Raw genomic sequence first — 23,482 nt, 5'->3', positions numbered from 1 at the left:
CACTTTTGTTACTCATAACAGTGGATTTTATGTTGAGAGCGGGGCATTCAGTGGGATTTAAAGCCGATTGGAAGGTCTGGATAATGTAGATGATCTCTGTCTTCTTGAGGACTGTTTTCGGGATATGGAAAGAAAATTAAATGACTTAAAAGTAGGAGGTGAAGAAGTAGGCTCAGAGATGAATAATATTAAGGAAAGGTGCTTAAACCATCGTGACAATTTTAGCTTGACTCTAGATTGAACGGATGTATAGAGAGGGTAGAGAAATTTTGACACTTACGAAGTGTGGACAGCAAGGATGGAGGTGTGTTTATAGATGTGGGGAGTCATATAAATAAAGCTAAATGAGCTTTTGCATAGTTACGACTGATATGAAGATCCCCTCAGTTCGCTTAAAAACGAAACTAAGAAAATTGAACTCAAATGTTAAATCTGTTTACTGTATGGAATTGTGACCTGAAAAGTGACAAATGACATTACCACACGGTTACAGAAGTTTATCAATCGTTACTTGAGGTACATTATGAGAATATAGAGGTCAATGACTATTTCAAACAAAGACCTTTGGGAGGCCACAAGTGAAAGTCTCGTACAGCAATAGATAATAAAAAGAAAATGGAGGTTGATCGTCCACACCCTGAGAAGACCGCAAGCAAAGTACCAAAAGGCAGGCACTGAGCTGGAATCCACAAGGTAGTCGTAGGAAAGGCAGGCCGAGAATCACCTGAAAAATAACCATAGACAGGGAGACCGGTGGAGTCAACAAAACATGGAGGGAGGTGAAAGCATTGACGGCAGATAAAACGAGCTGGAAACATTTCGTCGAAGCCCTATGTTCCACCTTGGAATTAAAGGCACTAATTCCAGCCTTTTAATACTTAGGAATGTGGGGGTAAGTTTGCTGAGTCCGGATTTGATATCTGTTTTGCAAAGGTGAGTTGGCCTGTGGGACTTTCACGATTTGGTAGGCTTTTAAAGTTATCTGCAGATTTCTGTGTTATTTCTTATGTTGTTCCGTCTGGACGGTTGAAGCACAGATTGAGGGCTTTATAATTTAGGAGCTTCTCTTTAAATTTCCTATAGTAATTTCTAGTGTTCTTTTTCTTGAAGTCTTGTTCAATCTACGTTAGAATGTTTTTGGTCATATTTGCGTTTTTATATGCTGATGACTCTGGATATAAGTTTTTGAACTTTGAGAAGTTCTTGCCATTTGATTTTGATTTTCGAGTGTTCAATAGTTGCCATAGTTTAATTCTTAGGTCTACCGTTTTGTCACAAATGTCATTCCACCACTCATGCTTTCGTTTTCTGGGTGGCTTTCCGATGTTTTGAAATGCCTGTTATAATATGTATTTGAGGTTACTCGAACCTGATGGATTTTTGAGGGTACCTTTGCAAGTAAGAGGTATGAATTTAGTTTGTGGACTTTTCGGTCAATTCCTGACGTCCTAGTCGTTCTCACACTGGATATGTTGGGTTGAAACTTTAATTTTACTGTGTTAAGTGATGATAAAAATCTATAATTCTTTTTTTTTACTTTAAGATTAATTATTTACTTTTGAATTTGCTTGGTGATATTGTCACACGATCAATTCGAAATTCTCCTAAGTATTAATTTGACAGTATTACCTTTTTACGAGGTTCTGATGCAGGGTAACGTGGAACATTTTCTTGGCAAACGTGTTCCATCTACAATGTTCTCTATATTTAAGATCGATGTCGTTTGAAAGAAGAAGGTCTACATATTAGAGAAAATTCGTGGAATTAAAATGGAACCATACGGTCTCAATATATAAGTGGTCAAATTTCACCCTCTTTTTCCAACTGCAGGCCTTGGAATGTTCTCAGTTTGACTTGAAAGTAAAATAGATACGTATTAATGTTCTGGGCATATCGTTGAAAAAGGAAAGAAACTATAAACCCAATGATATGCATACCGTTTGTGTTAGTTAATTCCATTAAAAGTTGCTAAGGTGCAAAATTTGATTGGTATTTTTATACGTCAGTTTCTTGTTTCAAATGCCAGTTTATTATGAACCATGGTGAAATGTGCACACCTAAAATACCATTCGTGTATCTTAATTCAGTTACCATGAATCTTTAAAAAGTCATATAATTTATTACTTACTTTATAACGTTTGACTTCTGTTTCTTCAATTTCGACGCATTCGTCACTTAAACGTTTGAGGCTATGACAAGTACATAGCTTCCGATTTTTATGCTTGACGGGAGGTGTTGGAAATTTTAGGTTGAATATTTGGTAAAAGTTTACTAATATTTCTCTATTTGTGTGGTTCCTTCGTGTGCAGGGTGTAATATTAACGTTGTTCTAAAAAAAATTTCTTTACCAATGTTCGCGTTCAGGCCTCCTAACAGTATTCTGATATGATGTTTTGGAATTTTGTTACTTCTTCCATTAGTTCCCAAAAGTCATCTACTTTTTGTAGGATATTTCCAGTTGAAGTTGTTTGCGGCAGTGTGTGCGTTGATTAATATGTGTGCTTTGTTTCCTGATTTGATTGAAAACAGTCAAGTTCTTTCAGAATGAGATGTGCAATTTAGTACTGAATTGGTTAATGATTTTCCTGACTACAAAGGCTGTGTCGAACTACAGTGGTTTATTAACCGCAGAGAATGCTGATATTCCTTAATAAATTCTGTAGTTTCCTGATTAGAAGAGATTTTTATCTGCAAGTTTAATTTCTTGTAATGCTAGAATTTGAATGTTAAATCTGTCAAATTTGACTATTAGTTCTTTTATTTTGCCAGTTTTAAGTAATGTTTTGATATACCCATTAAGTGTAAACGTTTTAGGTGAAGAGATTCTCACATAATGTTCTCTGTCCCTCAGAATCCGATGACCGTGATACCCTAGTATCGTGAGATAGCTGCCTTATTGGCTGATTCTTCCATCATGCTAGTCAGTTGAAGGTAATGGGGAGATCAATCGTAGTCGATCTTAGTGTTTACAACAAATCAAATCAAAATATCTTTATTTGCAAATGAAGTGTCTACCTCGGTGGCAAATGGTACACTAAAATATATTATTGTCAAGCACTAAATTTTAAATTAACAAGAGGAGAAAATTTTCCTAGAATACAATATTATACAATTTACGCTAACAATTTTTTATATTAAACACACAGCTCATCCTTAATAAATTTATATTGTTTACAAAATTACTTATAATATCTTCTGTACTTACAAACATAGTCAACTCATATATAGTATGTGAAATTACTTCCAATAATACTATACAACTGGTATAAGATTAAAATTTACACTGCATTTATTTATTTATTTTTTACCCATTTTGAAACCTAAGTAACATAACGACCTGCTGCGTCTTAACCAGAGCCCCTTTTGCCACCACTTTTCAGAGTTCCTAATGAGGTTACCTCAAGATGTTTTCTGGCGTTTAGCCAAACCTCTCTCGAAGCTTAGCACCTGCAACAGTAACTACTGAGTTACTAAATCCATCCAGTAGTTACTGCAGGCGGAGGTGGTTATATTGTGTTTATTATAATAATTAGTTTATTAATTAGGCACGGGACACCAACACTTAAGAAGAAACATTTAATTTTGAATCCGTGGTCACTTCCCTTTTAAAAGAGGGTATAAATTATGTTAATATTCAAACCGGAAATATTTGTAGTATTCCTTCTAAAACAGTACACATGCTCCATCCATTAAAGCTCTGACTGTAAAAGCCATTTCCAGTGCATCTTTTTTAATACGTAGAGGACGTTTTCTCAACCATTTTTAAATGCAGGGTATTGAAATTTAATAATTGCATTTATATTGTTGTCATTAATATTCTGAAAGGATATTTTCGTAGTAAGTGAAATGTTAGAGATTCTATTAAGAAAATTAGCTACTCAGAAAAATCGGATACAAAACCTTTTTTTATTTTTGAAATAAATTATTTCAGTTTAAACCAAGTTATAGTGTAAATTTTAAATGTCAAACTTGAATTAGTTCTCTGAAAATATTCCTTATGATAGTCTGATGATACTGTGTGGATATGGAGCATTCCGTGTCTAATATCAGCTTGTACCGATAATGCTCTTTCGTCCTTTTCTTTCTTCGTTTGAGCCAAATGTGTCTGTTTTATTAAGTTAATCTATTAAGTATCAACATTTAATACTTTTATCTTCTTGTATTCTCGTATTACGTTATACGGTGTGTTTGGAAAAGGACTCCTTAATTTTACTGTGTATTGTAATCTGTGCAAAGTGACATACACTATTCTAGTTTGTGGTGTGTGATTCATCAACTCGCCAAGTTTGGCTCCCGTGCAGTTGAGAGGTCTGCTTGACCTTGAGATGGCGCCAGTGCTGTATGTTTCCTCTGTTCCCTCAGTTCAGTCCAGGCGTGAGTGCAGTGCAGTGCAGTGCAGAGCAGAGGAAACAAACAGCACTGGCGCCGTCTCAAGGTCAAGCAGACCTGTCAACTGCGCAGGAGCCAAACTTGGAGAGTTAATGAATCACACACCACAAACTAGAATAGTGTATGTCACTTTGTACAGATTCTAGGATACAGAAAAACTAAGGAGTTCTTTTTCAAACACCCTGTATTAAGTACTAACAAGCAATAATTTCCTCCAATCTTGTTCATTAAAAAATATTATATAGTACTGCTTCTAACCAGGGTTACTAGATTTTAGAATTGCCTGATTGCGGTACTTTAGCCAATGTACAGAACCTGTAGTTATATTTTTCTTGAGGAATTGTGATACAAGTACTCACAAGGTGAACAGTTACCTTCATACGAATTAAAACAAATTAGGCCTGACGTCAAAGAACGTTGTATATCAATATATGGACAAGTTGAGATATTCATGGAATAAGGCTTTTTATCATCTAAGGAGTATCTTGGCACCAGAAGGTTACTCTATATTCAAACAAATGACAGTGAAAGTTTTGTTTGATAATTGGATTCCCTGCAAGAACGTTGTACATCAACAAATTTGGCCGACGTCAGTAATCTGAGTGTGTCACGTCGATCGATGTTAACACTGAATAAGAGCAGGAAGAAAAAGGTTAATAAGCTGAATTAGAATGACAACGTACACTAACGATTGAGGGATAGCGGAACAAGTTATACATGAACATCAGGGCGTGTACTGGAAGAAAATCAACGTCCAACTCAGGTACGGGAAGAACGTTGTATATCAGGTAGCTGGTTGTTCAAGTACCAGGGGCGGCTTTTCAGGTGAAGTAGGTGAAGTGCCGCTTCACCACTTATTTTTACCATAATGAATTACTTAAATTTATTTTTCTTATGACATTTGTTGGTTTTACGGAAAGAAAATATTTTATTGTACGGCGTTTGGAGCACCAAGAGCACGCATCACTTGATGAGAACCAGGGGAACTCACGAAAGCGCCGGCTGTCGGCCACAGTACGGCGCGTGAGACTGAGTGAAGACGAGAGATTCCGCAGCTGCCTCTACCTCCCAAGTGCTCCCTCCTAGCGCTTGGCCTTGGCGGTTGCCATGACAAACGTGACGTCACCCGCGTGCTTTCCAAAGACATGTGCTTTCCACATAACAGAATGTGCAAGTGAAGTTGTCGGAGGATCGGAATGTTTCGTCTTCCGTGCGTCATCCTGTGTGAAGCACGAGTACTTACGATACGTGCTTCATTCGTAGTGTTGTGCTGTTTTATTTAAACATGTATTCTATTTATGACATAGTGGGTATTTTATTATAAACACAATTTTCACGTTGGAGAAACGAAGATCAGAATGAAGTTCTACGTTTTGATCGCCCTACTGAATCACTGCAGATTTGTGCTACAAAAGAAGTGAAACATTCCGGTAAATCTTACAATCTTAGTTTCAAACGATCGTGGTTTAAGGAATTTCCATGGTTGTGCTCCTCTCCAGCTCTACAGAAGTTGTTTTGTTGGGCCTGCTTACCTTTTATCAACAAAAATAACGTTTGGAATAAAGAAGGATTTTCAGCCCTTTTGAACATAACACGTTCTTCACATAAGCACTCAGACTCTGCGGAACATATAATATGGCAGCTAAATTTGAAGACATTGGAAACAAACCAAAATACGATCCCTGACGTCCTGAAGGAAAATGCCAGACTGTATATTGTAACTGTACAGTTCAATAAAAATGTACATTAAAATAGACTTTTCCTTCAGTTTGTAATTGATGCAGTGCTCTATTTAAGTAAGCAAGAACTAGAACATTAAATTCAATAAATCGTGGTCACGTGCTGGACCCTCCACCAGTCACAAGTACGAGTACAAAACAACCAAAAAACAACACGTAATTCCTAAATCTTGTCCGCATCTTTGGTGTAGTGTTTAGTATGATTAGCTGCCACTCCGGAGGCCCGGGTTCGATTTCCCGACTCTGCCACGAAATTTGAAAAGTGGTACGAGGGCTGAAACGGGGTCCACTCAGCCTCGGAAGGTCAACTGAGTAGAAGTGGGCTCGATTTCCACCTCAGCCATCCTGGAAGTGGTTTTCCGTGGTTTCCCACTTCTCCTTCAGACGAACGCCGGGATGGTACCTGACTTAAGGGCACGGCCGCTTCCTTCCCTCGTCGTTGCCTATCAATTCCCATCCCTGTTCAGCATAGTAGGTGAGGCCTCCTGGGCGAAGTACTGGTCATTCTCCCCAGTTGTATCCCCGACCCAATGTCTCACGCTCGAGGACACTTCCCTTGGGGTGGTAGAGGTGGGATCCCTCGCTTAGTCCGAGGAAAAAACCAACCCTGGAGGGTAAGAAATATAGAAGTTCCTAAATCTGTCGCTCGAAACCGAACGGGTTATAGCTCTTCACCGTACTTTACAGCCACGAGCCGCCACTGTCAAGTGCTATATTTGCGTAACGTTCTTTTCATAACGATGATTTTCTGTTTAACAAACTAGTTTATTACTGAAATCTTTGTTTCCTTTCAGGTCCGGGTGTGCAATCCCAAAGGTTGATTTTAAATGGAATGTTATGACTGTATTTCGAGATCATTTGAGTTACAACAGTACACATGTTCCTGCCTTGATAGTGTATTTTTTCAAAACAATGTACATTTCGAGTTGTCGTGTATTCAAAGCAAAAAGCACTACAGAACTCATGTTTTTATATACAACGTTCTAAATATCTGGTGATATACATCTTTCTTCCAGGGAGTTTGCAGTTTCCTCACTGTAATCCTTCTATGATAACATTTACATGCAAATATATTATTTAATTAAGAAAGAGAATGTGTAAGTTTTATGTACAGAAAGAATTAAACCAGACCTCCCCTAGTTACTAGTTCCTGAAAGTTGCCATATGTGATTTACAACTTTCTTTGATAGCAGGCTTCAAATAATATGAATCTCAAAAGCCATAATTTTAAAGCAACGTATTAGATACGTATGAATATTTATCTGGTCTTGACCGTTTATTTTATACCATGTACTTACTGAGGGACTAGATTCATATTTATCACTGGACTTGATTTTCAACAACCCCTTTTTTCATTCACTGATTTAAAAATTCCTTGAACATCTTGGCATGAGAAATTAATTTTACCAATAACTCAGCCTCGTGGGTGTTATGGTTTAGCTATTTCTTTATTTTCTCCAAAACGCATTCATCAGACAGAAACTAATTTCTGAAGAGGGATAACGGTGAGGTACCGTATAGAAAACGCAAAATAAATGATTTTCTCAGACTGACTTACGAAGTTATATATGGAAAGAAAGAAACTGAACCTATTTTTTGTCAGCTTTCTCCCTACAAAAATCTGCATCCTGATTTGTTTCGATTCTTCAAATAATGGATCTATTTTACACCAAATATTTGGATCTCATTTCAGTTTATGAGAGATTCAGATTGCAGATTGGGGCGCTAAAATGCGTAAAAGTTGACACGCTCATTGGTTCGTAAATTACATTTACACTTAAATAATTATTAGGAAGAAAGTTACAATGTTACAATCAATGACAAAAATGTTAAAGTGATGTTAAATTTCTAAATGCAGAACTCCTTGCATTCTGCCTGGATTCGAAGAGGCATGCGGGAATTTTAACTGTAAATCACGACGTGTATCGGAAAATAAGGACATCTGGCTACCCTTCTTCTGAATATATTAATATGATATTGATATAGGTTATGCAAAACAGATACCAGGACGTAAAGGTACAGTTCGTTAAAATATTCCTGTATAAATCTGGATTTCTTTTTGCTCTCATATTTTCTTCCTTTTTCCAGACTGGTGCCATCGAAGGTCAGCACTTCAGGGCTACAGGCCAGGCTGTGTCTCTCAGTGAACAGAACCTGATCGATTGTACCACTCAGTATGGAAATAATGGTTGTTATGGTGGAGTTTTTCAGAGCGCCTTCCAGTATGTGATCGACAACGGTGGTATCGATTCTGAAAGTTCTTACCCTTACGAAGCTCAGGTATGCACTACATAAAGAATTGTCTTACGAAGCCTAAGAATTTCAACATTTTAACTCTCATTATTGATGGTTGACGGGTGACAGAGTTTGTAGTTAAAGTGGGTGGCAAAAGAATTCGCAGTTTTTACGCTCAGTACGTCTATGGTTTCAAAACCGTACTTGGGCCGGTAAATATTACAAAAAAGCATGATAGTTTTTAAAACGAAATTATTTCTGGTCAACACTTGTGATGGCAGTGTTCAGTATCTCATGTTTAAGAGGAAGGGCCAGTGTACTCTGCAACAAGAGTCTGATATCCGAATGACGCCCTCGGGTGGTGCAATTCTACCTCCATCTTGAGGTGCTAGAATCGGCATGACACGTGGCTCAGAATTAGTGGAACTCTAGATTCCGGCGTGGTGGCACGTCGTGTGACGTGCCATTTGTTTCGTCTCAGCGAGTATACGGTAATAAAAATGAATGGTGACCATTTAAGGTCATATGGTGCATAGCAGTGGGAAACTTGTCGCATCATACGGACATTAAAGGGCATCAAAATGAACGAAAACGCATTCAAGAGAATAGAGAGGCTTCTTAGATTCCAAAAGTGATCACTGTGAAAAGAATGCCAAGAATTAGGAGACTTATCAGGAACGTCTCAAAGTTAAGGCGGCCGAGTGTCGTGAGGCTAGTTCGTGCAACAGGAGTCCCAGGTCAGCATTGTTGCTGTTAATAATTATTTCAAATATTATTATTAAAATTATTAGGTATAACTGCACTAATGTAGGCCTACATGAAGATAGCCTATCTTTATTTATTTTTGTGTTCCATTTTCTTGCGTCAAAACGAATGGTTTGCTATATTATTATTATTATTATTATTATTATTATTATTATTATTATTATTATTATTATTATTATTATTATTGTACCGGGGGTACACCTTCTCCGGCCAGTTAAACTGCGCGCCTTCTATAAGGCCATCTATGTAATCTAACTTGAACTGCTGTAGTACTAAATAGTTTGGTTTCAACTGTTATATTTGTTTAAACATCGAACATTACAGGCTCTTCGCCCAAATTACATGTTCTCAAAGCTAATGAACTGAACAATCTTTTAGTATAAACTGTAAAGGAAAAAAAGCGAACCAAAACCAGAATGAGTGTCCAAGGAACAAAATAAGACTCGGGACCATCGACTAGGTCCTTAGCTCAAACTAAATAGAAACTCTAGGACCACGGCAATCGGCACTATTGGAAAATGATAAAATTTGGTACGACACCTGTTGATTAGGTTACGTAACCAGATATCTTAAAATAAGGCAATCTCGTTATGCAAGCTACAGCCTGGTGTTGACTCATATTTTTCCTGCAAGAGCCAGCTGATCTAGGGTTACGATATACCACTACTGTCTGGCTCTGACAAAAGATGACATTCTGCTGAGTGCGCTACCCTTCTTTCTGCTGAATCTGGATTGTCCTCGTTACCATTTAAATTCCTGTCCATTTGTTCATTTACATAATCACTACTTCCATCTAAGCAACATTCTGATCTCATTTTCTTTTCAACTGTTATATGTCTCTACCATAGATTTAATTGCTCCATATTATGGGGTAAACTATAATTATTCCACAAAGAAACTTGTAATTTTGAGGTTTATCAACCTGGTTCTTAGGATGTTTTAAATTATCAAAGTTGTCTATACTTCTGCTGCGCCTTCTTGAATTGTAATCGACCTATCAGAAATTTACAAATATTTCCTCTAGCCAATTAAAATTGGGGCGTATACAGGAACCCAGCCTATCAGTGAAGAGTTCTGGAATATTCCCCTCAAAAATACTATAAAAGCTACGTGCTTTAGGGCCGTATTGTCACCACCACCTGGCCACCAAACTAAAAAGTCATCGCTTTTTTTTCCGCAGGAATAAACCTGGTACTCGTTTCTCATTTAGGCTGAATGAAAGCTCTTTCGAAGTGTCCACAAAACTGCTACCTACCCACCCAGCTAGCTAACTTTCGTGGACCGGTCGAAACTGGCTAGAAACTGCCAGAAGCTGAATTCGGGCCTTTTAAACTGAAAAATGGAGTAAAAAAAGGCATATACCCAAAACAGATTGATTAGAAAGCTAAAATAACGTTTATTAACATGAACTAGGCAAATATATTAAAATGTGGACACAAAAGCAAAATAGGGAGATACAAAGGGGAACGGGTACTCACATACATAGTCCTTGAGGGTATCGTAATCACAATCGAGTCTTGAGTCATAAAATTCAATCTCATGAACTCTTATACAGACACAACAGAAGCATAGCTAAAAGTGATACAATTCTATTCAATTCCTTTCTCCTATTTTTGACAGAGATAATTAATATTCGATGCCAAGCATTTCTTTTCTAAGGGCAAGACGTTGATAACAGGTGAAAGAAGCAGCCTTCACACTAAAAGAATACAATATTCGCATCAGATTAAGCAAGGCTTAACATCAATTCATTTTCAAAGAAACAACGATCCCAACAATCTCTAAGCAGACTGTATCTACCAGAAATCAAACGCCAGAGAAATAACCTGGCAGAAAATGAACAAACAAGAAACACAAGGAGATTGAAGTATTTGCCATAGTTACGAAAGTAAGTAAACATGTCTTAAATGAAATAAATAGAATTGAGAGTAAAACCCCAAAAATAGGCAAATAAACAGACAGTAAGATAAAATGAATAAATATTAGTAATAAAGCAACATCAGTAAGACACTGAAATATAACACAGATCCAGCAATCACGCAACACCAACACACACACACACACACACACACACACACAGAGAGAGAGAGAGAGAGAGAGAGAGAGAGAACAAATAATCAAGGTAGAATAAATAATATAGTATCAAGACACGTTACGATAAGGCTCGTAACAGCATGACAAGAGTAAATCCAAGGCCCGTGAGCTTGATCCGAAAACACAGATCAGAAATTTGGGTCGCCGAAATATAGGTCAGGCTCACCCAATGGACATCATAACCAAACCAAAACACACACGCCACATAACATATTCATATCGCCCGAAAAGGGCGAACATTAAAGCACAGTATTAGCGTTAAAACATTTTAACAGAACATAAGCTAAAGTCAGACGTCGAAGCCAAGAAAATAATAAAAGGTCTCCAACCAAATCAAAAACTAACTCATCATCCACACGGATCAAATGGATCAGTGTTCTCTTCCGCCCATACGCAGGGAGTAATATACAATAAGCAGACGTGAAGAAAATGAAAGACACTGACAAGTCTGCCGCAAATGAATACAGAATAATCTACAGAACAGGCATCTCTCAGCAACATATGGTAATTTTGGTACAATATCTATAATGGATTCTTATAGGTTATCTGTTTTCCTGGAGACCATGATCTGTTACACTCATTGATGAGTGTTTCCGGATGCTTTAATGTGTACAGTAAAATACGTTACCGTCCACATCTATTTGTCGTATTGTTGTAGTGGCATGTTCTTGCCCCGGTCTATAGAAGTCCTTTCCCGCCCTTACAACCTCCTCTTTAATTGTGTGGATTCCGAGCTGTTTGTGGATTTCTCGGTTATCCAGGTCGTAAGGGGCGCTAACGATTGTCCGGAGGACTTTATTCTGGTATTTTTAGAGCTTCTTTATAGCACTCCTTAGCCGTGCACCACATTATTGAGGCGTATAGGATGACGGAGTTAAGGAGTGTCTTGTATATCAGAAGCGTATTCCTTGTATCGAGTTGTGACTTTCTGTTTACCAGGCATTCTATTGCCTTGTAGGCCTTTTGTGATTTTGCCAGAAGATACTTCAAGTGCGCCCTATACTACAGTGTTTCATCTAGTACGACCCCCAAGTACTTCGCCTCACTTGCGCATGGTATTTCCTCTCTGTTAGAGTGCTTTTGTGGAGCAGAGAGGTGAAGCAAGGTGCGAGCATGAATGGGTGGTTATACGAAAATAGAAAGATTGATTTAAAACTTTAAAATTGGTAGTTTTATTTCCTTTCTTAACCTTCCCTTTTTTCTTTCGAAATCTTAATACTTCGCCAAGTAATTAACAATCAGTTACAGAAATTTAGTTCGTAAGCTTGAAAAACACTTTTAGAGAGGTCTAGAATAATCAGATAGCAATTTTACAGTCTGAGCTCGAGCTCCCAAGTACTTTTTTTTAACTGAGCACTACTGCTCCTTTAAGTCAATAGTCAAGGAGACGGATCTCCCAATTTCTTTCACATCAAAAGGAAGAGCCGTATTACTTTATCAATTTACACTCAGGAATCTATTTTCGAAAATTCACACTTTGCAGGCCTCAAAGGCACAACCTACATTTAGCAAAATTAAACAGTATTCAGTGTCTTAACTGCTCAACAGCCTGATATCCTTAACATGAAAAGAATGAAATGGAATTTTCAGGGGTAGCAAGTACTCATTCTACAAGGCCTTTGGTAAAAACAAATAGGTTAAATAATTTACTGGCCCAGAAACGAAAATGGTGAAGAGGCCAACACTTGCACTTCTTAAAATTTATATTAAAGGCATAAAACCCTATTTGGGCTTATGGCCCCACGTCACAGAGGCTAAGCCTATACTGCGGAGGTGACTAGGTGGAGAAAAATATTTAAATAACAGAAATTACTAGATAGAAAAGGTTGCAAAATCATAGTCACCTCAAAATCAAGTTGAGAGGGAAAACGAGAGAGTGTTTCCCTGATTTCAGTTAAGTTCTTTCGGCTTGTTTGAAATTTACATTAGAGTTTGAAATTTTTCATTTTCGAGTTTGAAATTTACATTTTATAAAATAAAGTTACATTACTAAAGATTTGAAACTTTCCTCTCGAGCTAGCTTTGACAGATTATCAGATTTTAAACTGGATCTGCCATTACCTTGAGCTGGTGGACCTTCCGAGGATGGATGAGGCGGCTCCATTACAAACACACTCTAGACTGGAGCGATTACGAAGACAACCTGGTCCGAAAATGTGCCAGCTTTTATAGCCGTTGGGAAAATTCCATAAAACTCTGGGCAAAGGCCCTGACACCCCCCCAATTCTCTGCTTGTTGTTTTAAGGGGCCTAATATCGCAGGTCATCGGCCCTCCCCAATTATCATTGGATAATAAAATAAATATCAAAATTTTGTCATTGGTGAATAAATAAATATACAACATTTCTGATTGGCCAACGCCTTAAGTTGGCGGGAAGAGATGGAAGTTTTGATAACTTTTGAACATCAAGAAACAAATAGACTACTAAACATTCCAGTTTAGGAAAACTTTACATACAAAATTACTCTTGAATTTTAATAGTTCATCTTCACCCTAGAGGGCACGACATAAGTTTATAGTAGCGACATCTGTTGAGAAATGTTCCCACTATTTCCTTAATGAGTTTCAGGTGTCCTGATCTAGGGGGCCTTCTACAAGGCGCTAGTTTTAAACCTCCGGTACACTATGCATTGAATGTTAAGTTTGCTGTGAGCTTACGCTCGTACCTCTTAGTGTAGTACACGGCTGTCGACTTTTTGGCATTGATTTTAATGCGCCACATCCGGCACCACATTTCAAGGTGAGCTATCGCATGCTGGAGATCTCGTGTCACTATTGAAGGTTGGAATGACTCGGCCATTATTGCGGAATTTTCAGCATGTAAGGCGAATACTGTTCTATTTGTTGTAGGTGTGTCGGCACAGAAGTTTAAGTAGAGGTAGGGGCCCAGTATAGAGCCTTGCGCTGCGCCCGCTCTCATCTGGCGGGCTATTGACTTTTCTCCTGCCACTTCGACATAGAAAGTTCTTGTACAGTAGGCCCTCTTGCCACATCCTATCGAAAGCCTGGGTTTCGCCGAGGAATACAATGCCTCTCCCTCTCTTTGTGTTTAGCGTCTTGGTTATGGCATTTACTATTCTGATAAGCTGCTAGACAGTGGAGTGTCCTCTTCGGAACCCAAACTATTGCTCGGGAATCGTGTCGTGGATGTTAGTATCTTTAACAAATCTTTGATAGATCAGTCTTTCCAGAATTTCCCCCAGTCTATCCAGAAGACTGATGGAATTCCCGAGATTGTCCCTCTTCTTCCCCGGTTTAGGGAGCGTTATTAACTTCTCATGTTTCCATTGTGTGGGGAAGTGTCCTGTTCTTACTACTGCAATGTAGATAGCACAAAGCCCCTCCAGTGATGCCAGTGGGAGGTTCTTAATTATTATATTGCTAATTCAATCGGGGCCAGGAGCTTTGTTGTTGGTTAAGTGCTTTATAGTGTTTTTCATATCCTGGATCGTAATCTGGGGATATTCCTGTTCTTCGTTTTCGGCCGGGTCAGGGATTTTAACCTTAATTGGTTAATTCCAATGGCACGGGGGCTGGGTGTATGTGTTGTCTTCATCATCATTTCATCCTCATCATGACGCGCAGGTCGCCTATGGGAGTCAACTAGAAAGTCCTGCACCTGGCGAGCCGAACCCGTCCTGGGATATCCCGGCACTAAAAGCCATACGACATTTCATTTTTTCAACGGTGGTACGTATTTTATTTACCTCCTCCTCCGCTCCCCATGTAAACTGAGGGTAAACGTCTTCGTTTGGCTGAAAATGCTCCTCTAGTGTATGAGCTAACAGTTCCGCCTTCTCTGCGTTTGTAACGGGTGTTGAGTTGCCGTTTCCTTCTCTTAGTATGGGGATGTCGTTGGGTTCTCTCTTGAGAGCTTTAGTCATCGTCCATATGATATTATCTTGTACCGAGAGATTACAGAGTATATTATTCCATTGCTCATTCTTGTACTCTATAATCTTTACGGTACATCTTCGTAACACAGGATCAGCCAACTGCGTGTACGTGTGATGTCAGGTGACACGTCACACACTCTGCTCGGGCAGCGAAACCAAGTGCTATCTGCGCACTTTTTAGCGATAGATTTGTGTACGAGTTTGAGGAGTAAGGAGGGAGCCCTCGCGGTTCCGTTAGTACTGCCAACTGAATGGAAATTAAAGCTGAATTGAATCGATAATATGATCTATCGATATGAATTTTCTAAACCTTTTCTAAACCTTTGTTATCTTAATCCAACAACTGTGTCACACACACATTATATAACATTTCTCGATGCGAGTCTTATTCCTAGAGTGAATTCTATAGTTTGGCTTTGCTGTGTAAATAACAACGGTACTAGTACGTAAAGCGTACGCCAGATGTCCATTGTGTGGAGAAGTGTCCTGTTCTTACTACTGCATTGTAGATAGCACAAAGCCCCTCCAGTGATGCCAGTGGGAGGTTCTTAATTATTATATTGCTAATTCAGCACTAGGGTGTAAATCTATCGCTAAAAAGTGCGCGGATAATACTTAGTACTGTAACTGAGAAGTGAAGGCTAGAGGAGCGAGGGGAATCACAACGTCATTCCTAGGGGGAGGCCCAAGGGCTGCAGGTGTACAATGCGGTTATGTGTAGTACATATTTCTCTCCACATAATTTATTGTAATGTAACTTTGTTATGAATTAACATAAAAGTTATAAAGCAACTTTATTTCTACATATACAAACTAAACTAGCTTTTTCCGGTGTATCTTCGGAACTGATATTGAACACAAAATTGCTGTGTTTTACAATATCACCCACTGTAAAAAATAGTGCTAATAGTGAAAAACAGTACAGTTTTACAACAAAAATAGTACAGAGAGTAATCTTTAAACTCAAAACATACGTTTTATCTCATAATATCGATACTCAGTTGCCATTCGTGGGTTTCTTTGATTTTTGTAGTCTTGTTTCGTTTACTAGTTTTGCAATATTTGGAGTTAATGTTTGAGGAAACACTAAGTTTAAGAGCACACTTCAAATCGTGATATGACAACTGGCTTCAATGTTTTGGTTTTGTTGATTTAAAATAGAAAAGATTCGTTCACAGGCATACGTATAACCGAAAATACTTAACATTCTCGCTGCAAACCTATGCAATCGGGGAAACCTTTTTTAAAAAATATTATGAGCCCAACTACTCCAGAACAGAGAGAGAGAGAGAGGGGGCGAGGTGCGAGGAAAAAACCGAAAAACTCGGAAAACGCACAGAAACACGCCCGAACTTTTTCGGCTGGGTGGCCATCACCTTTAATCGCCCACTCAGTCGGCCCAATATAAACATAAACAGGCATACGCCTAGTTGGCAGTCGCCTCACCGCATCATGACCTACTGCCTCATCCCTGGCGTGGAACTCAACATTTCCGAAGACCACATATATGAAGACCTCCAAGCAGCCGACGTTCCAGTTATTAACGCCTTCAGACTACAGGACGGCCAGACTGTAGCATCATCTACTCACGTTTTAGTCCAACTAGAAGGAGAAGAAGCCCAACGCCGCCTGTTCACCACCGCAGCAAACATCCATAATAAAACCTACGCAGTGGTGCCAACCCCCCATACAACCTGAACCAACTAAAAGCCGACCCTTATCACGTCCTCATCCTCCAGGCGCCCCCATCGCCCCTACCAACCTTACCTACCTTCGCAGCAGCAGCAGCAGCAGCAGCAGCAGCAGCAGCAGCAGCAGCAGCAACAGCAACAACAACAACTACCCTCACAACCATAACTCCGTCAACACGTACCCCCTCCCCAGACATAGTCACCACCGTCACAACTTACCACCCATCCCCAGTAATGTCATCATCCTGCCTGACATCATCATCCCCCCCCATCCCAGCAGACCCCAGCCACCCCACCACCGCTCTCTCCGCCGGACGCCGAATTCTCACCACCACCAAACCAACAACAGTCGCCCCCACCAGCCGTCTTCAGCTGCGTCCTACGCGGGATATCTCCAGATATCACCGAGAAAGAAATAATCCAAGAACCACGGCAAACTGGAGTCAGTGTACGTAGAGCCATAAGAATTCACAGCACCCATGGACCTACATTCATGATGCGCCACCAGATGCCCAGCACCTCATCAATACCGGCGTGCAAGTATATGGTCACCGCCATCGAGTGGAGCCCTCCCACTCCCCACCCCTACCCCACCCAACCGCCAACCATCAAACAATTCACACCGCCGTCCCCAGCCAACCCTCCCCCGTGTTCCCCCATATCCACAGCAAACTCCGCACCCTCTCCCAACTGGACCCATCCCCCTACCTCTCCAAACATATGACCTTCTTCGCCTCCTCATTCTATCTCTCCATAACATCACCACCACCCTCCAGCTCCTAACCTCCCATAGCTACCCCGGACCCTACTTCCGACCAACTTAGGCACATCATACTCATCATTAAGAATTGTATCACCTCATCCATCACTCTGAATTGTAAAACTCACCATGTTTCACTCCTCCCGCACACCCTCATAAACTCAGTCCCGTAGCACTTCCTTCAAGTTTTCACACCGTTTTTTCCCTCTTCTTCATTTACCACACCTATCAGTTCTCTTCACCTCTCTTGGCCCGAGAGATCGCGTCACGGTCTAGGGGGCCAGCCCCGCCCTTCAGGTGGGGAATGAAAGCATAAAAATCTCCAGAATTGCGCTCTAACATAGAATGTGCGCACCATCTGTTGCTATTGAAACTAGTTTGTTCGATGGCAAATAAGCATTTTCAACAACACTTACAATGCAGTTGAAAATGTCGATGCCTTTCGTGGTATTCTTCATAGGCACTAAATCCAGCATTTCCTCCCAAATTGTAAAGTTTTTGTCAACCCCTCGTATGAAAACGGTTAGCTGGGCCGTGTCAGAAATATCTGTACCCTCGTCAATTGCTAAAGGAGTTTGCCCGGAAGCTTTTTGTCAGTTCTAATAATTGTAGGTGGACATCATCAGATAGGTCTTGAATTTTCGTCGACACTGTGTGCGCGGACAAGCTGGTAGCTTCGAACTCTTGAATGATATTTACACAAAACTCCTCACCTGCTAGAATTAAACATTCCTTTACGAATTCACCACAACTGAACGGTTTAAGTTTCTTTGCAATTAAATATGAAATTTTATCTCAGTCGAACTGCTGACTCACTGATCGAATGCTCAACATGGTTATTTAATTTACCTTTTAGTTATGTAATTACATGTACCCTTTCCTCGCCTTGATACTGATCATAATCTGCAGCGTGATACAAACTGTAGTGGCGTTGTAAATTATATATTGTTATATATTGTAGCTCTTTTCTACAAACTAAACATTTAGCTGTAGCAATCCTATCATTTTCAACAAATAAATATAGATCTTCCTATAAAGATAAAAAGATAGGAGTCGTAGATAGCTTCTTGCACCGTGATGTGCCCGGTTCGTCCATACTTATGTACTGTAGCACTAACACCATACGGCTGAGGATATTGATAGGTACCGTATGTCAAAATCATAAAAACCTTTTTTCGGAATTTGATCCTAGATTTAACAATTTGGAGTGTCTGGAAACTTATATTCAACTTTTAACCACGCCATTTTCAGTTGTTGCAGATAACGTTGATCTAGATCTACAGTTGGAGTTATTAGATTTACAGTGTGATAGAGAACTAAGAGATACGTTTTTTAAATACGAAGGATTTGTGTGGATTTTTGTGAAAAGTGTCTATAAAAGCCGTAGCCATCAGCATGTATGGCACTTCACGTGTTTACTACGAAGCGAGGCTGTCTCTTCGTCTCCAGTCTACGACAGCGGCTCCCCACCTTCTGCGCTCTTACGTCACATGGTCTCTCCGACGTCACACGGTCTCTCTTACATCACACGCCAGCCAGTTGGCCGACCCTGTCGTAACAGGTTGTTTTATGTTGTTCCGCTCGGGTTTTCTGCCATTTGTAGTGGGCGATATTTTTCAGTTTTATTAAGAACTGAAGAGTTCCACTAAGTTCCACTGCCCTGCCAGTGATACAAGTAAAAGAGCTACTAAGTTTTATAAATAGGGAGGTTAAAGGCTGGATACATTTGTATTGTTTCTAGAAAACTATAGTTCAATCGGGGAATATCCATCTGTATGCTCCAGTCAGAAGCTCGATGTCACAAAGTTATACAGTAGTATCCTTCCACTGGGAAGAACTTTCTTATTGGTTAGAAATGGCTCCACACGTGGAGAACTTACCATCAGGTTAGCTTCAAAACTTCAATCGGGATCGTAGGATTCCCAGTCACCTTTCACTCTGTATATCCACATCTTTCTTTAATCACAGCCCTAAAACAAATTCATTTATTTTAAATTCAATCCTCACACTACGTTTTGCTTCACCAATTCTTCTAGAGCTGACGTCTATCAATTGTGGTACTGCATATTCATTTTCTTCTTGCAGCAAGACGGCTGTCGCTATAGCCCTCAGTACTCAGCGGCAACCATTTCTACCTATGTGAACATCGCGCGTGGTGACGAAGGTCAATTGACTGAAGCAGTCGGCACCATTGGACCAGTGTCAGTTGCCATTGACGGTAGTCTGCAGTCTTTCCAGTTCTACAGCGGAGGTGAGGTGCCTAAAATATTTGTAACGTAAAATTACAAACTAATTGTAGTATACGGTAATGCATCTCCCTTATACTAAGAGGAGAAACCTAACTTCACTAAGTATTTAACAATTTAAATATCTCAGTGAAATAATATAGGGAAAGAGAATCAAAAGAAACTGTAACGAAATTAAATGCCAAAGAATGGTACCAGCATATTGACTCACCCAAAATACAGTGAAATCTCCATACAATGATAATCTCCTATGTAACTGTAAAATGTTCCGGTCCTGGAATTAATGAATTAATTAAATGTCAATATCCTCTCGATTTAACGATACTGTCGTTAACAATACATTTCTCCAATACGACTGCCTTTTCTGACCCCATTGCTGTGCTTTCCTTCCGGTACTACGATGATCCAAGCACAAAATTATTTAGGTACATCTCTTACTGCTATACGAAAATTGAACTTTCATATTGTGTAACCATAGCAAGCAAAGATGTTTATAGCTGTGTACTTACCTGAGGAGTGGGTTTGTTGAACAACTCTGGGAACTCAGCAGCTACGGAATTCCAGGAAGATGTAGGCAGTATGCATACCAGAAGTATTTAAACGGCAGTACTTAGCTATCGGACAGCTGATTAAAACATTAATATTGACTACGTAATTTTAATTTCTCACACATAATTGCTGTTCACGCTATGCAGCACTCCACTAATATAAACTACCGTAGTTAAAGAAACAAAAAATTACAGTCTGTATCACATTTCTCTTCACAGATAGGGAAACACTAAAAGACCTAATTGCGTCGAGATTCACTGCTACAGTTACAACAGTCCTTGGAATGCACGACAATGTGTCAAAAGGAGATAACGAAGAGGGCTATTTTAGTTACGTCATGACAAAATGACAGTCATAATATTCTCTGCCCTGCCTCTCACAATACGGTATGTTTCCAGACGTGGGTTTCTATTCAAAACCCTTGTATATTCAGTTCTTAATAAAAGCTCTATATCAATCAATCATTACTGATCTACATTTAGGGCAGTCGCCCAGGTGGCAGATTCCCTATAGCAGTTTGTTATGAGAATTTCCGAACACCTTGCATTTTAAATTAATTTGGAACATAACATCATCATATTGCGATGCCTCTCGGTGATCTCATACAAAGCATCCTGGTCACAATCCAAGGCCAGGTGGAGTAAATGGTGAGTAACTGGTATAAAAATATGGAAACACATACTATGTCGAAAAATTATCTTTGAAAGTAAAAATAAATGCAAATTGAAGTATAAGTACATGTTTTCACCATATTCGCATCCAGGCGTCTAATACAATCTGACGAACAAGAATAATCGTTTTCAAGAAACTTTCATGACATTAACAGTATCAAATATGAACACAATGTTTCAGGAATCTACTACGATACCGCCTGTAGCAGCTCCAATACGAACCACGCTGTGCTGGTTGTTGGGTACGGCACAACTTCTGACGGCTATGCATACTGGACCCTCAAGAACTCGTGGGGAACTACCTGGGGACAAAGTGGATACTTCTTTCTCTACCGTAATTACAACAACCAGTGTGGTGTAGCTACTGCAGCTTCCTACCCTGTTGTGTAAATAAACTTGTTCAACACAATAGACTGTACATACTACTGTATGTGACCATCAATAAACTACGAATCTGAGAGTGACTTTTTCCCCACAAAGTACATTTGTTTCATTTTTCTAAAACCTTGACTATTTCTTAAACATGTGATGTATGTATTCTTAAATTGGATATTGTAACTTGATATACCATTCTTGCAATAATCCTTCAAGAAATACTCAAACTGCTCTCTATAAGCTATCTATGTATACGTAGATTTTGACAACCATCAACATTCAAAACATGCACACCCGTTCAAGACATATGTCCACTGCGCCCTATCAACTATATAAGGAACTTTCTCGCACATATACCCGTGTTTTTTGACAGCAGTCAACATTCAAAATACGCTCCCTCGTTCAAAAACATATGATCCTACCGCCATCTTCAGACACACTCTGCCCTCTATCAGACAGTTAATGAACTCTGATCGTTGGTAGCGTACTCTATATTTTCCCACGACTGACCAATAGTGGTGCTCTCTGTATCCCCATCCATATTCCCAATCAGCCATCTTAAGACACATGCTGCCCTCCATCAGTAAACAGTTTAACTCTGGTCACTGGTAGCGCACTCACCATTGAACGATAGTGGTGCTCTGTCTATTCCCCTCCGTCTTCTCATTTACTCACTCTCTACCTCACACTGTTCGTATAAAAAATCAAGAGATGCCACACATTTTTGCAAACTGTCGTAAGACAGACTGCCGGCTGCTGGTCTCCAGATGGTCTCCACTCTTGGACTTCGAGTGTGAGGGAAACTGGAGGACTGCTGAAGGGAAACCGGTGAATGCCCATTGGGTCAGCGCTTGGCAATTGTTTGATGGATCGGTTCAGGGTCACTGGTTCAGGAAGGGGGGAGGAGGAGCTTAGCTCCCTCTCCTCCAAAACCGGTCACTCCTCCATGGAGCATTTGAGGTTATGTTATGACGCCATGAGGACTTCAGCGGTCATTAACCCTGATGATGTCTGCACCAATCAAAACTGCTGATTCAGCAAAATTCAAAATACCCGCGCTGTCCACGTATCACCTGCTACTGATGTCTTCGCTGCACAGATGTTTTTTCTCACTGATAGAAACGATATTTAGACATTTGGTCACTGTAATTTGCATACGAGGGTTGGAACTTAAATAGTGGCAACACTGCCGTGGAGACGCTATGCAACGGAATCTAATACTGTCGCTGATAGCACACGTTGGTTACATACCTACCTTACCTCATAGCAAATGGACTCGCCCTTCCCACATCACCTGCGTGCGCACAAGCGAGAGAAACACGGTCACTTGTGAGCTAGGGGTATAACGTAACGTTGTCACTATGTTTTTCAAACAGGAACAACGGAGATGGATCAAGATTGAATGTGCGAGAGGTCGCACAGCACGACAGTGTCATCAAGGTCTTCAAGCGGCTTGCGGGGAATCTGCATTGCCTCAAAGAACAGTGGCACGTTGGGTAAAAGCCTAAAACGATGGTCGGCAAACTGTGGCGGACATTCATCGGACAGGTCGTCCTACGAACGTTAGTGAAGAAGTGCATGCTCTTGCCGCGTTACTGAACAGTGATCGAAAGCAGGCGGTTCGTGAGCTCGCATTCGCTTCAGAACTGTTGCAGAGATTCGACAGGCAGCAGACCACTCCATTCGCACCATCAACAGAATAGGCTATGCTAAAGGTATACTACGACTTCCACATCGCTGGCAACGGTTTATACACAACGCTGGTGACTACTTTGAAGGACAGTAAAGGTTGCTAACATGTATCTCTTTTGTATTTGTTGTAAATAAATAGTTGCTACTATTTAAGTTCCAACTTTCGTACTTAGTTTACCTTCCTGCATGTATTGCTACACAACCAATCAAAGAATAGGCTGTACACAAGTGATGTAAAGATTTATTAATCATTCCCACACTATGCTCCTTGAGACTGATGGGCTAATTCATGCAGATGGATGGGTAGTTTTATTATAATGAGTAATTTTATGTATTTAATTGCAAATCCGCTCCAAGATTGGATCGAGATGATGGACAG

The 23,482-nt window shown here is 39.9% G+C and overlaps 1 protein-coding gene across 1 annotated transcript in view; it reads left to right on the top strand.

The window, feature by feature from the left end:
• LOC136876511 (cathepsin L1) overlaps positions 1-21,507 on the top strand; it is a 53,601-nt gene extending 32,094 nt beyond the window's left edge. The window contains exons 5-7 of the mRNA XM_067150529.2: positions 8,217-8,408; positions 19,656-19,821; positions 21,218-21,507. Coding sequence (XP_067006630.2) covers positions 8,217-8,408; positions 19,656-19,821; positions 21,218-21,426 — 567 coding nt within the window. The 3' untranslated portion in view covers positions 21,427-21,507. The remainder of the gene's footprint in view (positions 1-8,216; positions 8,409-19,655; positions 19,822-21,217) is intronic.
• The last annotated feature ends 1,975 nt before the right edge of the window (positions 21,508-23,482 follow it).

The sequence above is a fragment of the Anabrus simplex genome, chromosome 1 (genome assembly GCF_040414725.1).
Source record: "Anabrus simplex isolate iqAnaSimp1 chromosome 1, ASM4041472v1, whole genome shotgun sequence".
NCBI lineage: Eukaryota > Metazoa > Arthropoda > Insecta > Orthoptera > Tettigoniidae > Anabrus > Anabrus simplex.
This window is presented reverse-complemented; position numbering and strand designations above follow the sequence as displayed.